The sequence below is a fragment of the Rutilus rutilus genome, assembly GCF_951802725.1.
Source record: "Rutilus rutilus genome assembly, chromosome: 8".
NCBI classification, from domain to species: Eukaryota; Metazoa; Chordata; class Actinopteri; order Cypriniformes; family Leuciscidae; genus Rutilus; species Rutilus rutilus.
Genome location: NC_140222.1, coordinates 44,536,627 through 44,554,290, shown reverse-complemented (window position 1 = coordinate 44,554,290; position 17,664 = coordinate 44,536,627). Strand labels below are relative to the sequence as shown.

The 17,664-nt window shown below is 36.7% G+C and overlaps 1 protein-coding gene across 1 annotated transcript; it reads left to right on the top strand.

Annotated features, from left to right (window-relative positions):
• Positions 1–474: 474 nt before the first annotated feature.
• LOC311295665 (putative inhibitor of apoptosis) lies at positions 475–15,077 on the top strand (the record flags this gene model as incomplete). Its single annotated transcript, XM_084417130.1, has 5 exons — positions 475–496; positions 1,164–1,350; positions 5,225–5,334; positions 5,469–5,544; positions 13,863–15,077. 5 exons carry the CDS (start codon positions 475–477, stop codon positions 15,052–15,054), a joined length of 1,587 nt encoding a protein of 528 aa, XP_084273256.1. The 3' UTR covers positions 15,055–15,077.
• Between the last annotated feature and the right edge of the window lie 2,587 nt (positions 15,078–17,664).

The window sequence follows — 17,664 nt, the reverse complement described above, 5'->3', positions numbered from 1 at the left end:
AAAGTACAGAGTTAGTTATAAACTAGCTAGTAGTTACTAAGCCTCTAGTTTGGACTTTACGTTCCAGTTTAAGTAAGAACTTACGAACGGCTGGTGCAACCCTACCCAGCTCACTCAGGGCGGGTCTATGCTCAAACTGCAGTGTCAATCAACAGTTGTGGGCGGGGCTTGGGCAATTCTACGTCACATTGCAATGATTCTGAGAACAGCTCGTTCTGAGACACTGCTTATGATTTATGGGGATTAAAAAAAAAACCATTGGTTGGATTTTTATCATTATGGGGTGGTTGTGTACACACACTGCCAACACACATTTATGTTCAAACACCATGTAAAAGTGAAATTTGCATAATAGGTGCCCTTTAAATACAAAAGTGAAGTAAATATTTTCTGCTTCCTATGGTTCCTAATACTGGAAACAGAACTCCAGAAAAATCTACGCCATCTCTGAATATGACTTTGTAGAGTTCCAGAATGGAAGAAGAGCTAAAGCAAGGTAAAACAACATTTCATGTGAAGGTAAAAATCATATGAATGTAAAAAATTAAATATAGATTTTGGATATGTGACTTACATTCTGTTGCAGATCCATTTTTCATTACATGCATGATTAATATTTGAAAATTTACAAGAATCAGTTTTGAGTCATGGTCATGAATTTATTCATTATGATTTAATTATAAGACTATTTACTCAACAGAAATGTACATTTACAACAACTAAGAGAATGTATCTGAGGTTGACACTATTACAGAGTAAATTATTCAGAAATATGTGTAATACCGTATACACCATGTGAATGCATCTTGAATCATTTCTTTTCTGATCCTACATCTAAGTCGAAGGGCTGAAGACAGTTTGAGTGCACAAGAGGTCATTGGTAAAATTAACCAACTAAAGCAAGCTGCAGAGGGCCTCCAAGACATCACTACAACCATAAACCAGCTGTCTGAGCTTGCAAAGTCCAAAACCACAACAGTAATGCCAGATGCTTGTCTGCACACTTTAAAGGACGCCTTCACCTGTCTAATTTGTAAAGGTATGTATAAGTTATGTAACAGTAGGTACATATTCATCATATAGTACATGTTCATTTCCTTTTTATATTGAAATAAACTATTAAATGTCATTTTGCATATTTTTCTTTGATTACAACCTTGCAGCTCTAATGGAAGAGCCCATGTTTTCCACATGCTGCGAGTTTCTGCTTGGATGCCCAACATGTGTGGAGCAGTGGCTGTTAACCGCAGATCACTGTCTGAGATGCAGAGCTCAAGAGTTTGACTCCAAGGTGCACCAGGTTAAGGGTCTTTCTGCTTTCCTGTCTTCTTTCAAGGAGACACAAACAGAGTAACTCATGTAACATTGTTTCAACAAGGATGGCATCCATGTTACTGGAAAGCTACCGAGGCTGCACATTTTTTTTATTTTAGCAAACACCACAGCTGTTGATTTTATTAATCTGTTTTCTCAGAGGAAGATGAACTTGTTAATAAAATCATCTGTTGTGGTGTTATGTTGGAATGGCAACCTGCAGCTTTCCAGGAACATGTCTAACCATCTCTGTTTTGCATTTTTCATTATCACATCTGTTTGATATGTGGTTATAATGTTCAATCCCGTTTGATGTTTTTATAAAACATTTTGTAATGGAGCAGTTGTTCCTCAACAGCAATTGACCTCTTAAAAGAACAGTTTAAAGAGGAAGTAGTTAAAACAGATTAACCACTTTTACAGTTTCCTCTGTAATACATTTTCTTTTTGGAAGTATACTGCTTCTTTATTGACCACTGCAGGTCACACACACATTCTGGTGAAATCAATAAGAGACCTAACTGCATCTTTAAAAGGGCCGTAGTTATGGTGAACCACATTTTCGTACAGTGATAACATGTCAAAGTGAGAACCAAACTCAGTTTCAGTCCATTGTTGGGCCTCTTCAGAGGGGAAAGGATCACATCCAAAAATGGATTCCCTTTTCAACGCGGATCCCATTTCCTGCTGATACAGGTCAGCTGCAACAGAGCCAACAGGCAGAAGGTCCTCTGGATGTTTTGCAGGACACCCTTCTTTAGCCAGTTCATTTGGTATTTCCTTTCCTGTGAGACATAACATGTTTTACATGTTGAATCTGCCCATATACTGTAGTTTAAATATACATTTTCAGTTTAATTAGCTACAAATGAATTAATTCAATACAGATTGAAATCTATAATAGAAAAGCAAAAAATATTTAAACTGCTTAATTAATAAGTCATGGCATTAATGTAGCCAGTAAAATGAAATTTATTATACCTGGGTTCCTGTGTGCATTCCATGCCTCTGTGACTTTTGTGATGCCAATCCTAGCCATCTGGCATGTCAGGTTTGACACACAATACTTTTATGTGTTGTCCTCCATGTTCAGTTCATCTTGGTCCTGTTATGGAAATAATTCTATTCGAGAGGAGGAAGAAGACAAGTCGAGACCTTTGAAAAGTCAAAGTATCAAAAAGGTTTATTTCTTGCAAGAAATTGACATTCACATACAGAACGCATCTGGTATGAGAAGGCAAAGGGCTAGTCCCCTTCCAGAGGTTATATACCCCTAATACATCCTGGGTAGGCTTCATCTGTGTCAAAGGATCGCTACCTTAAAAGGTAATGTCTTGTTCAAAATCTTTGTCTGGCATAAATTATATCTAGACAGAACAATATCATGCCTACATACAAGTTCCTGTTTTTAGCTGCAGCTTTTCACACATTTTGCTTATATCTCTATTTTGATCTGAGCTGCACACATACTTTTCACACTTGGAGCACACAAAAGGACACTTGAAGTACAAAAGGTCACTTGAGTGCGTATAGTCTCTCTGTTACTTAGTCTCCTATAACTCAAAACATTTTGTCCCTGCAAGCTTGTCTTAACTTATGCTTTTCTAAACACTTGATTACATATCTTTAATAACGTGCTTTAGCTTATATGAATATATTTCTTTAAATGCTTATGAGTACAAAATAAAAGATGTTAATACAAGTTGTACACTTCTAAAAGTAAAAACACATCTAAAAGTAAAAGAACACATCTAAAAGTAAAAGAACACATCTAAATGTAAAAGAACACATCTAAAAGTAAAAGAACACATCTAAATGTAAAATTTCTATCACATTCCCCCATTTGTTCATTCAAAGAACATACACAAAATGTGACATTTACTTCTCCATAATCATAGTAATTTACAACAGGTAAATTTTTCCCATGGTTACTTCATTTCTTAGTCAAACTCATGTTCGCTCTCGTTCTCGTATGCCTCACCTTCAGGCACTGTAACCTCAACCTCATACTCTGGGGCCCTTTGTATCATTGTTACATATTCCCCTGCAGTCATTCTAACCATCGTGGTATTCACTGCCCTAGCAGTGATTGTAGAAATACAATTCATAACACATGGGATCATCAAAAGCAAAAGCAAAATCAAACATGCTATTGGCATAACTGTACTTATCACCCATCTCATCCACCCCTCTAGGCCTGAAAACCAGTCACCTATCGAAGATGACATGTCTCCTGGGGTGGCTACAGCCATTTTCATGTGCGCTATTATGTCTGTTACATTTTGATAGACGTCAGGCAAATTAAAACAACAAGATGTCCCTAGCATTTTGCACACGCCTCCGCGTTCTGACGTAATCATGTCTAAAACAAGTCTGTGTTGAATAACGGCTTTTCTGATCCCTCTAAGTTCAGTATTTAGTTGTCCTAACGCATCTACAGTCTCGTTTGCTAAGCGTAATACTTGCCAAGCCAAGCCATTTATTTTTAGTAAGCTAGCTGCAGTGCCTCCCCCGATAAGGAAAGACCATCCTGTCATGGATATTCTACTCGTCCAAGGATCCCAAAGTTTGGTACCTTGAAACATCCGAGGTATTTTCTCATCAGCTAAGCTTCTTTTTGGTCTCAAATAAGTTTGCTTATCGTCTTCATTTTCTTTATTGAAATAAACTTCCGTTCCTGTATCTAAAAGTCCTGGATAACAGCACCCCATCCATCTCTTAGGAAGGGAGTGGAAAGCGGTTTGACCGCAGACCCACACTGTTCCAGCTGTTGTTTCTCTGAGATCATCGTCGTTACCGGGACACGTTAATAAATGTACCCTCCGATGTTATACATTTGTCATTACCCATGATTATCGTAGTTTTACAGTGGGATGTACCAGTCATCGTTGCCCCTTGTTGGATCTCTAACTTACATAGACACACTTCACCTAGTTGTGGTTTTACTTCCCATACATTATCAAAGTTTCTAGTACTGTGTTCTGATGGGTTCTGACACATTACCCCCTTTGGAGCAACTAATTTGCTTTTCTCAGAGTTTGCTTCATTCAGTAATTTCCACATAGCACACGGAATTAATCCTACTAATTCTCCTAAATTAGCTGATCGTAATGGATGGACCCTCCAAGTCCTGTCCATTCGCAGACACCACCAACATGATTGGTTAATAGCCAAAGCTTGTCGTTGAAGTAAATTTAACATACATGCCATGTTGCCCTCACATTGTATTCTGCTATGCGTAATAGTTGTGTCTTCATGATGCAGATTAAATTGTCTTTCTAATTCAGCATCCTCTTCTTCAGGTATACTAGTATGAGTTATTAGTTCAGACAGACTATGGGTTTTCGGTGGCGGATCTATCATTGTAATTTCTATCGGAACATAAGTGTCGGTACCTGAGGTCCACCAAGCACAGAAAAATTTTCCTCCCCACTGAGTTACACCATCATTGCCTGTGGACAGAGTGACCTTCAGTTTAGTTTTAACATTTTCAGTGATTTCTTCGAATTTCATAAGATCTGACACCATCCTATTGTTATGACCACTAGGTGAAGCATACCCCACCTTGGTCAATAGGCCCTCCCTAATAGCCTCCTGATTACCTCCGTACACATCTTGCCATTCGCATGGATCTTTACAAAAATACATGGCTTTTCCCCATTTGTTCAAACGGTCTGGATTATACCCAGGTCCTGCTGCTGAAATAGGATCACATATTATAATTATTTTACTCCCTTTTCCCTTTGTCATTTCCACCTTTATGCTACCGTCCTGTGCTAGGCCTATGGCCAGACTAGTTAAGAGGATAAGATTTGGTAACATATTGCCACACAGTGCAACCTCGCCAGGCAAGAAAATGTTCCTGTGAAAAAGATATAAGTCCTGTGTCTCTATGTATTGTTGGTCTCAGGGCCAGTCTGGTAGATATTATTAAACAGTTCACTGCAAGTCCCACGCCGTCAAAGCACCACAAAGTTCTTGTCACAGTTCTTATTACCCCTAAAATCGCTGAATCGTCCCGTACTATTGATTCGTCTTCTCTCCAATGATGATGATTTTCAAATTGGTAACCTACAGGATGGCATGCGCCTCTGGTTAGCCTGATCCCTGTTAGGTGCTCGTTAGCTGTGTATGGGATTCTTCTTCCGTTGCAGCTACCGCAGGAGCTGGCACTTTTCGACAGTGCGTCCCATGGATCCACGGAGCTCTTTCCTCGACTTTCACCGCAGTGTGAGTTGTCAGCAAAACCTGAAATGGCCCCTGCCACCTCTTTGCTCTCCAGTGCTTCCGCCTCAGATCCTTTATCAGCACGAAATCTCCTGGCCTGATGCTGTGCAGGGCTGTCTCAGCTGGCTCTGGAGCTGCTGCCTGGACCTGTTTTGAGATATCACAGAACACCTTATCCAGTTCAACACAATATTGCAACATGTCATGTTCACATAGAGTGGTGTCAGGCAGTGGTCTAGGATTTTGAGGTTCCCAGCCCATGTGAGGTGGACGAGCAAACAGAATCTTGAATGGTGAGAGCTGTGCTCGCCCCCTCTTTCTCATTCTCATATAAGTCAAAGCAATGGGCAGGGCCTTTGGCCATGAAAGCCCTGTCTCATCACAAATTTTTACCAGTTTGTTTTTCAGAACTTGGTTCTGTCTTTCTACCGCTCCGGCTGATTCCGGATGATAGGAACAAAAATGCTTCCAGGGAGTACCCAAGAAAGCTTCAACTGCTGAAATTGCACTGTTTACAAAATGTGAGCCATTGTCACTTGATAATTTCTCAGGAATTCCCCATCGTGGGACAATTTCTTGTAGGAGTAATTTCGCCACTCCTTGTGCATCTGCTTTTGCTGTTGGCAGAGCCTCAATCCAACCTGAGAAAAGATCCACGGCAACTATGCAGTATTTCTTTTTATCTGATTGTGTCAAGTCAATATAATCAAGCATTACATGTGAGAATGGTCTTGGCGGCCTGGGATGCCCCGCCTGTCTCATTGCCTGACCCCTGCCGACATTGTTAGTTCCGCAAATCAGACATCTGCTGCAAAAATCTGCTGCCACTGTGGAAAAACCTTTAGTAAACCAGTTATTTTGCATAATAGAAAACATTCCCGTTTTGGAAGTATGGTCCAACCCATGTGTTAGTTTAGCATATGCCTGAAAGAAATGAGAAGGTAAACACGGTTTATTATTGGGGCCCCACCATTGTCCATTCTCATACACACATTCTGCCTCTCTCCATTTTCGCTTGTCAATTGCAGAGGCGTGCTGTTGCATGGCTTCTATGTCACCTACTTCCTCATTCAGCCGTGCTGCTGTGGTTATCTGAACAGGAAGCAGAGAGAGAGAGAATAGAGGGTCCTTTCCATCAAACTTTTGACAGGTTTATTGCTTTATGACCCTCAAAGCCCCGCCCCTTTTGACCGTGGGAATTTTCCCACGCTAGCTCCTCCCACTTATGGGCTGTACGTACACCGTGGGAATTTTCCCACGCTAGCTCCTCCCACTTAGGGGCTGTACGTACACCATGGGAAAATCGGACTTGTGACACACCTCCTTACATCTGAGTTGAACATCTGAAGCGTGAGAAATTTCCCACGCTCAGTAGTTCTAAACAGTGTATATTTAAAACTTTTTTAAGAAATAAAAACATAGTCAGAGTGTGAGATCAGTGTTTTTTTATTAAAGAAGACAGATGTACATTCATCACTTTTTAAAACATTAAAACATTAATGAAATGAGTTGAAATTGCATTTTTTTTTCTCTAAAATAGTTATTAAAAAATGAGTTAGTGTTATTTCAAGATGTTAAAACATTAAAACAACTTTTTTCATTTACAAAAAGATCATTTTTAAAATGTTGACTTGTAAGAATTTTTAAAATGTTGACTTGTAAGCATTTAACTTTCACATAGTATTTTGTAAAACTTTTACATGAAACACAAACTAATTTAAAAAGTGTTACGTTTTTACATACCATTCGTTAAAGGACTCAGAGCTTAAAGATATATAAGTGTTTCGTTGTAGTGGAGCAGAGCAGAGCGTCCTCTCACTCCGGAGCCCCAATCAGAAATGAAGCTCTGTGAGGCCTACAGAGAGACACACACAAACTCCGCCCCTATCCCACCCACAACAGATGTCACCGTGGGAAAATACCCCCACCCTTCGAGCTCCCAAATAGAAAACACATCCGGTCATCTCGGTGGCCGAACTTAAATGACCAAAGAAAACCGATGCAACGGCTCGAAGAGACCACACCCCCTAACACACCCCTCTCAAAGCTGAGAGGTCAATTTTGATTTAAGGGTGTGTGTAAAAAATGACGTCACGTGGGAATCCCCCCATCCCTCCCTCCCTCCCTCCCTTCCCACAACGTCACAGTCACATGAGATGTTTAAAAAGGAGCGCAAACTTACAGTGAAATACTACCTGTGATTTTACAAGATAATCTACAATGGCAACAGCTGCCCCTCCGAAAACTCCAGAGAGAAACATAGTTAGAAAAAAACATAGTTACCAGGACCTGTTTAACGCGATTTCTCCACGAGCCGGTGGAGCGCAAATGAAATAGGCTACTTTTCACTTGTCTGGAGGACGTGCGTGTACATATGACTTTGACAAAAAACAATCGTGAAGTCAGATTGGTTAATGGATAACGACGAGCGATTCACAACGAATACAACGGAGGATCCCAATTTGTTTTTTTTTTACGGAAAGGGATTGGATTTTATTTTATACAGGAGTACGGAGAGATTTGAAAGATGATGGGAGTGAACCGGTTTTCATAGCAGAGTGGGCTGGATTAACCACGGTTGCAAGATACCGACTTCTCGCGGATTATATTAAAAAAACACCCAGAGGATTACGTTTACATACTTTTTTGGAATGGATGTACCCAAATGTTCGTAGCCTATTTCTGAGGATGAGCATTTAAAATAGCCTACTACGATTTAAAATTCATGTTTCAATGGAAGGTTTACCTGTGTTGGAACAGATTTTTTCTAAAATCACGTAGCTTTTTTTAAATAGAGCGACGCATTTGGATCTGTTGATGGATATACGCACCAATAGGATTACCGGCTGCAACGAATGGATACCCACAGAAAAGCATCGATTGGCTGAATAAATTTTGTGATTATTTAATCCTTTCTATGCAAAGTACTTTGAATTGCCAGTGTATAAAATGTGCTATATTAATAAACTTGCTATGCCTTGCTTCGCCTATGTCACAGGAGAAATTATATTTAATTTACAACTCTATGCTCTCATACAGGCTAGAACTGGCTCACACTCACACAAACACCCCACCCCAACCCACCACCACCACGAAAAGTTTTGTTTTCCATATATATTTAAAACTTTTTAAAAACACTGTATAAAGTTAAAATGCAATGGTTTAGTATTCGTACATTTTACAACGTTATCTGAAAAAAGTTAGAATGTGGTCCTTCACATACAGATTTAAAAAAACGTTCAAAACAACATCAACTAAAATACAATATGCTACTAAAGTTTAGTTTTAAGTTCCGTATTATACATCACTCATCGACGGTAGAAACATGAATGAGTATAGATCATGTGTGAAGCCGAGTCTCCGCCCACCTAACACTAGATTTATTTATAATTACACTACATAACATTTATAAAAAATAATAGTTGTTTAAAAAAAATAAAAACTCATGTTTTAGTTAATTTTGGACTTTTAGTGAAGTTAACAAATATTCACTAACTTACTGATTTATTCACTCTTCGATAGGATAATCCACATCTCCCAATGGAGAAATCTGATCATTGTTTGAGAATGCGTTTTGGAGTAAAAAATAATTAATCTGTTCAAAACTATGTGCTTTAAACTTTAAAACGTGAAACGTAAGCGATAGGCATACAGTTTTTTTCACAGACATGTAACACTTGACGTTTCACACTTTCACATACAACTTTTTAAAATGGTACAAACCTTTAAAATACAAAGGTGTAGTATTTAAAACGTTAGGCCTATCAGAATTTTTTTTAAAACAAGTTAGAATGGTTTCCTTCACATACAGATTTCCTTCACATACAGATTTCCTTCACATACCGCTCAAAACAACATCAACTTAAATACAATATATGCTACTAAAGTTTAGTTTTAAGTTCCGTATGTGTGAAGCCGAGTCTCCGCCCACCTAACACTAGATTTATTTATAATTACACTAAATAACATTTATAAAAAATAATAGTTGTTTAAAAAAAATAAAAACTCATGTTTTAGTTAATTTTGGACTTTTAGTGAAGTTAACAAATATTCACTAACTTACTGATTTATTCACTCTTCGATAGGATAATCCACATCTCCCAATGGAGAAATCTGATCATTGTTTGAGAATGCGTTTTGGAGTAAAAAATAATTAATCTGTTCAAAACTATGTGCTTTAAACTTTAAAACGTGAAACGTAAGCGATAGGCATACAGTTTTTTTCACAGACATGTAACACTTGACGTTTCACACTTTCACATACAACTTTTTAAAATGGTACAAACCTTTAAAATACAAAGGTGTAGTATTTAAAACGTTAGGCCTATCAGAATTTTTTTTAAAACAAGTTAGAATGGTTTCCTTCACATACAGATTTCCTTCACATACAGATTTCCTTCACATACCGCTCAAAACAACATCAACTTAAATACAATATATGCTACTAAAGTTTAGTTTTAAGTTCCGTATGTGTGAAGCCGAGTCTCCGCCCACCTAACACTAGATTTATTTATAATTACACTAAATAACATTTATAAAAATAACAGTTGTTTAAAAAAAATAAAAACTCATGTTTTAGTTAATTTTGGACTTTTAGTGAAGTTAACAAATATTCACTAAGTAGGCTAGCGCTATCTGGCCCTTTAGTTTTTCAAGATAGCGGAACGACATAGAAGCCTCCATGGACTTACCCGTCATGTAAATAAAGATAAGAAATGTTTCGCTTACGAGGATAAGTCAGATTATTGGCAGAGGTCATTTTACACCAGTGAGGACATATTTTATGAATACAGGCAAATTTCAGATGTTTAATTTCAGATGTTTAAATGACAAAATACCATTTTTTCAACCGAGCGAATCTGCACATGAGAGGCCTTCAGAAGTCATAACTTCAGTGGTCAACGGTTTAGGCCAGTTGGCGAATGTGTAAAAATCAAATACTGTATTACACTTTTCAAAGGATAATCTAGCTTTTAAGTTAGAATAAAAAGTAAAAAACCAAACATATCTTCATACCTGTTGTGTTCTGACACAAGGCCATTAACTTGTTCTTTTTGTTTTATAAATGTATTTTGCTTATTTCTACAAATATCAACCTGATAAATATATGGACTGAATACACGATTAAACAAGATAATCATGCTACCAAATACGTTTTTAAGAAAAACAGTGTTTTAAAATACAACTAAACCATGATAACAGATGACAGTCATACATAAATGCATGTTGATGACTAAGTTTCAGGCAACCACGCAATGTTCGAGAAATCTAATATTGGTGTAATCTTTGCGAGGTCTCACTCACAACGCACAATTGGGTGATCCAGGCATAACTTTACTAAAATAAAATTTTATGGAAGTCATTTTTAAACTGTAATTATACCATATTTATATATTAATATTATGGCTTCATGATGATTTAAAGTTTTTTGTCTGTTTGTTATTAACTAATACCTTTATCTTTTAACCAGCACAAAATTAAAGAGATGTATGAGCTTAGTAGGCTGTGTGTGTAAATAGTTGTGCTTAATTCTTTGGGTGTATTTTTACACACCCTATGGACTAGCTTTAAAACATAATCTTTATACGGGAATCACACGTGTCCTTACAATCCATGTAAGATTCAAAAGACCAAATCACTAAGAAAAGAGCCATTTATAATAAATACACAAACGTTTCCATAGATGGTTTTATTACTCCGCTAGATTTAGTCATCTTGTTCATATAGCACAATGCCTGTTTCACATGTTGTATGTTGGACTGTATGTGTTTTAGGTGAAGACGTTTCTTTGAGAGCTGTCTATAGAAATAAATGACAAATAAGAATTTAAGTGATAGTCTTTCTGTCTGACTAAATTGATACTTCATTTAGTACAACTTTCCCTCTATCTACGAATTACACAAAGTGCATGCTGTTTTACACTTAAACTATTACAACAGAATCACATCTGACTATTGCACTGAGAGAGGCATATTCATCCAAGCTCGAGGCTGTTAAACAAAGTTCCACACTTTGGTAAAACCTAAATTCTAGAGGTCAACTTAAAAGTTAAAAGTAAATGCATCATCATGAGCCATTTAAAACAAATACAGAAAAGCCACTATAGTGATCAGTTTTAGTGTTTGAATTGACATTTTACATATTACATCTTGTTTTTGTACAGTTTGCAAAAACTATAGTCTCCGAGCGTGGTCAAACATGTTCATATAGGAATTTATGTAAAACATGAACAAATATTGCATAAAGAGAATTAAATTACGGTCCTTCTAGTATGAGAGTGTTTAAGACTAAACAAATCATATTTATTTTAGAACATCTTTCTGCTATGTCTACGAAACATTGACGTGAAAGATGAGTATTACACTTCAAACTATTACACTTATTTTGTTATTATTACACAGTTATTTGTGTGTGTCACTAAACAACATGGTTAAGCTAATGAATTACAGTTGATATGTGGTATTTTTTACGTGAAAGGAGGAAAAGGAATATTTAACATATAAAAATAAAAATATTTTAACCTAAAGTCAATTTCAATGGTTAGATCAATCATCTAACAATCGACACTTATATGTGAAACAATTAGAGTTGGTTAGAATTAGTAGCATTAGAGCAGGATTCTTGTTTATATTGATCATTGTTATTGTAGGCTACCGCATGTTTAACAGCGCTATTGTTCTCGGCCTCATCACAGTTCACACAGTTTTCACCGGAGCATACCGACTCAAACAAGACCAAGTATTAGCACGTAACATTTTGGACACCTTTGTTTTTAGGCATCTTTGCATTTGTTCTGAAACACCCTGTTTTGAAATTGTTTAACAATTTTTAACATCACTAGAGTAACACTTATCATATTGTCGGGTGTGATTGTAATGTTTTGTAGGCCTATGGCGTTTTCTTTACACTTTCCCCCGGATATCTGTTTCCTACAGTTAGCTGTAATGTTAGTGAACTCTAGGTCTTCTCTTTGTTCATATACGACAGTATTCACATGAAATGACTTGATTTGATAAAATTATGGTTTAAACCATCATCTTGACGTGAGACATTTACATTATATTATTATACCGTCCTAGTTTTTAAATAGCGCTAAAATGTATATTTTACATTTGAACCCTTTATGCGGATATAGAATGCCGCACACGGTTCTCTGACATATCTTATCGTGTAAAACATCTATGTAGATCTAGCTAGGCTATGTTTTTAAAAATACCGCGAAAAGGGCACATCTTTCTATAAGCGACCCTCAAAATCTGTGCATACAACAAAACACATGTATGTGTACAATGATTTATCAGGAAATTACTTTTGTTTGAAGAAAAAACTTAAAATCAGCAGGTGGTTGATAACTATTGAAGCTAAACACCCCTGAATTCGGTAATGCTATATTGATATCACGTTTTAATTTTAACTCAATACATTTGAATGCGCTAAAGGTCTATAAACTTTAACATCTTAATAGTTGGTAAAATGAACTTAAAGCCTAGGCAAAATGAAATACATCCTAACTAGTTTCTACATGCTTGTTACAGAACTTATGGCGTACAATTCACCCATGCATATGTTTAAAAATATATGTATATTTATATATATAAATATTTTGGTGTAATTAGACATTTCTCCGGTGGCATATGCATAACTTCTCCATGACGCTACTTCTGATTTAATGTGGCATTATATGTAATCCTATACAGCTGTTTAAGGCGTCATGATGACAACCCCTCCAGCGGGGCGGGGTGAGCTGTTGTCCTGATAAATATTTCAGGACTTCGCACACAACCCCGGTTTGCCAGTCTATCATTTTCGTCACTACTTCAATGTATACTCGAAAGTATAATGTTGAAATAAAAAAATGACAAACATTTCTGTTGTGTTAATGTCTGAGCTCATAAAAATAGTATTATAATAGTATACATAATAATAATAATATTTAGAATAATTAAAAATACTTATAAAATATTTCAGAGATCCTTGTAAAGAGTTGCGGAATGTTTTCTGCATTTTAATTACTGTATTCCCGAGGTGGCAACCATTTCCATAACATGCCTGGATGCGCTGTGCCACGGACCACAGAGGCACATCGCGTCTCTGAAAAATGTGTGGTGATTTTTCAAATGATACAACTAATTTGCCCGCTGTGTACAGAACAGAACCGAAGAAAGGACATTTTGTAGTGTTGAACAAAATTCGATTTTGTTCTTAGCATCGGTTCCTGCATCATAGAGGTAGGAAGCACATACCCCCTACGTCAATCTTCTATCTGTTCAGGAGTTCATTACATTTTTTTAATAAGATTATGTGTTCTGTCATGGATTCAGTTGTGGAGGCCTGCTTAGCAACTGGGAACCGGGAGATCGGGCAGTATCAGAGCACCAGAGGCATTACCCCAACTGCCGCTTCGTTCGAGGTGACCGTGCAGATAATGTACCTTTATCTGACGGCGGCCTTTCCAATGTATCTAACTCGGCAATGCAACAGTGTGAAGAAAGATTGCTCACATTTGTCAACTGGCCCTTAAGAATAACTGTTCGACCAGACCAATTGGCTAAGGCTGGTTTTTACTATGTTGGTCGTAATGATGACGTGAAGTGCTTTTGTTGTGATGCTGGACTCAGATGTTGGGAGTCTGGTGATGATCCATGGGTAGAACATGCCAAGTGGATTCCAAGATGTGAATACCTGTTGCAAGAAAAGGGCCAAGAGTTTGTTCATCAGATTCAAGCAAGATTTCCAAGACAATTTGAACAGCTATTGACTAATGGAGACAGCGACTCAAGAGAATTTGTTGATCCACCTGTTGTACACCCGGGTCCTGGAGAAGACCGTTCAGAAGATCCAGTGATGATGAACAATCCTGTGGTGAAGTCTGCTTTAGAGATGGGATTTGAGCGTTGCCTGGTGAAGCAAACCGTGCAGAGCAAAATTCTCGCAAGTGGAGAAAATTACAAAACCGTTCAAGAGTTGGTGTCTGATTTACTAAGTGCAGGAGATGAGAAGAGAGAGGAGGAGCGAGAAAGTAAGTTTCTTACTTTTCTTAAGAAACATCATCATGTCATGTCACAGCAGCTAAAAAGCGTGCAGAGCTTAATGGACCATCTTCTAGAGGAGAACGTCATCTCACAGAAAGAGTATGACATTATCCGTAACTGCACTATAGTCAAGCAGCAGACAGGGCAGCTCATTGAGTTAGTCCTGTCGAAAGGAAATGCACCAGCAGAGGTCTTCCGCAACTGGATCAAGAAGAATGATGTCTGCCTGCTGAGAGAACTGATGGCCCAGACAAATGAAGCTGCATCACCGAGTCAAGATCTTTCAGACTTGCCTATGGAGGAACAGTTAAGAAGACTTCAAGAGGAGCGCACATGCAAAGTTTGCATGGATAAGGAAGTGAACATTGTCTTCATCCCCTGTGGTCACCTTGTTGTGTGCAAAGAATGTGCGCCTTCTCTGCACAAGTGCCCCATATGTAGAGGATTGGTCAAAGGCGCTGTCCGTACTTTCCTATCATAAAGTGAAGATATTCATCATCCAAGTAACAACAGTTTTTGGATGTGCAAATTTACACCAACTCTAATTGTTTCACATATAAGTGTCGATTGTTAGATGATTGATCTAACCATTGAAATTGACTTTAGGTTAAAATATTTTTATTTTTATATGTTAAATATTCCTTTTCCTCCTTTCACGTAAAAAATACCACATATCAACTGTAATTCATTAGCTTAACCATGTTGTTTAGTGACACACACAAATAACTGTGTAATAATAACAAAATAAGTGTAATAGTTAGACGAGTTTGAAGTGTAATACTCATCTTTCACGTCAATGTTTCGTAGACATAGCAGAAAGATGTTCTAAAATAAATATGATTTGTTTAGTCTTAAACACTCTCATACTAGAAGGACCGTCATTTAATTCTCTTTATGCAATATTTGTTCATGTTTTACATAAATTCCTATATGAACATATTTGACCACGCTCGGAGACTATAGTTTTTGCAAACTGTACAAAAACAAGATGTAATATGTAAAATGTCAATTCAAACACTAAAACTGATCACTATAGTGGCTTTTCTGTATTTGTTTTAAATGGCTCATGATGATGCATTTACTTTTAACTTTTAAGTTGACCTCTAGAATTTAGGTTTTACCAAAGTGTGGAACTTTGTTTAACAGCCTCGAGCTTGGATGAATATGCCTCTCTCAGTGCAATAGTCAGATGTGATTCTGTTGTAATAGTTTAAGTGTAAAACAGCATGCACTTTGTGTAATTCGTAGATAGAGGGAAAGTTGTACTAAATGAAGTATCAATTTAGTCAGACAGAAAGACTATCACTTAAATTCTTATTTGTCATTTATTTCTATAGACAGCTCTCAAAGAAACGTCTTCACCTAAAACACATACAGTCCAACATACAACATGTGAAACAGGCATTGTGCTATATGAACAAGATGACTAAATCTAGCGGAGTAATAAAACCATCTATGGAAACGTTTGTGTATTTATTATAAATGGCTCTTTTCTTAGTGATTTGGTCTTTTGAATCTTACATGGATTGTAAGGACACGTGTGATTCCCGTATAAAGATTATGTTTTAAAGCTAGTCCATAGGGTGTGTAAAAATACACCCAAAGAATTAAGCACAACTATTTACACACACAGCCTACTAAGCTCATACATCTCTTTAATTTTGTGCTGGTTAAAAGATAAAGGTATTAGTTAATAACAAACAGACAAAAAACTTTAAATCATCATGAAGCCATAATATTAATATATAAATATGGTATAATTACAGTTTAAAAATGACTTCCATAAAATTTTATTTTAGTAAAGTTATGCCTGGATCACCCAATTGTGCGTTGTGAGTGAGACCTCGCAAAGATTACACCAATATTAGATTTCTCGAACATTGCGTGGTTGCCTGAAACTTAGTCATCAACATGCATTTATGTATGACTGTCATCTGTTATCATGGTTTAGTTGTATTTTAAAACACTGTTTTTCTTAAAAACGTATTTGGTAGCATGATTATCTTGTTTAATCGTGTATTCAGTCCATATATTTATCAGGTTGATATTTGTAGAAATAAGCAAAATACATTTATAAAACAAAAAGAACAAGTTAATGGCCTTGTGTCAGAACACAACAGGTATGAAGATATGTTTGGTTTTTTACTTTTTATTCTAACTTAAAAGCTAGATTATCCTTTGAAAAGTGTAATACAGTATTTGATTTTTACACATTCGCCAACTGGCCTAAACCGTTGACCACTGAAGTTATGACTTCTGAAGGCCTCTCATGTGCAGATTCGCTCGGTTGAAAAAATGGTATTTTGTCATTTAAACATCTGAAATTAAACATCTGAAATTTGCCTGTATTCATAAAATATGTCCTCACTGGTGTAAAATGACCTCTGCCAATAATCTGACTTATCCTCGTAAGCGAAACATTTCTTATCTTTATTTACATGACGGGTAAGTCCATGGAGGCTTCTATGTCGTTCCGCTATCTTGAAAAACTAAAGGGCCAGATAGCGCTAGCCTACTTAGTGAATATTTGTTAACTTCACTAAAAGTCCAAAATTAACTAAAACATGAGTTTTTATTTTTTTTAAACAACTGTTATTTTTATAAATGTTATTTAGTGTAATTATAAATAAATCTAGTGTTAGGTGGGCGGAGACTCGGCTTCACACATACGGAACTTAAAACTAAACTTTAGTAGCATATATTGTATTTAAGTTGATGTTGTTTTGAGCGGTATGTGAAGGAAATCTGTATGTGAAGGAAATCTGTATGTGAAGGAAACCATTCTAACTTGTTTTAAAAAAAATTCTGATAGGCCTAACGTTTTAAATACTACACCTTTGTATTTTAAAGGTTTGTACCATTTTAAAAAGTTGTATGTGAAAGTGTGAAACGTCAAGTGTTACATGTCTGTGAAAAAAACTGTATGCCTATCGCTTACGTTTCACGTTTTAAAGTTTAAAGCACATAGTTTTGAACAGATTAATTATTTTTTACTCCAAAACGCATTCTCAAACAATGATCAGATTTCTCCATTGGGAGATGTGGATTATCCTATCGAAGAGTGAATAAATCAGTAAGTTAGTGAATATTT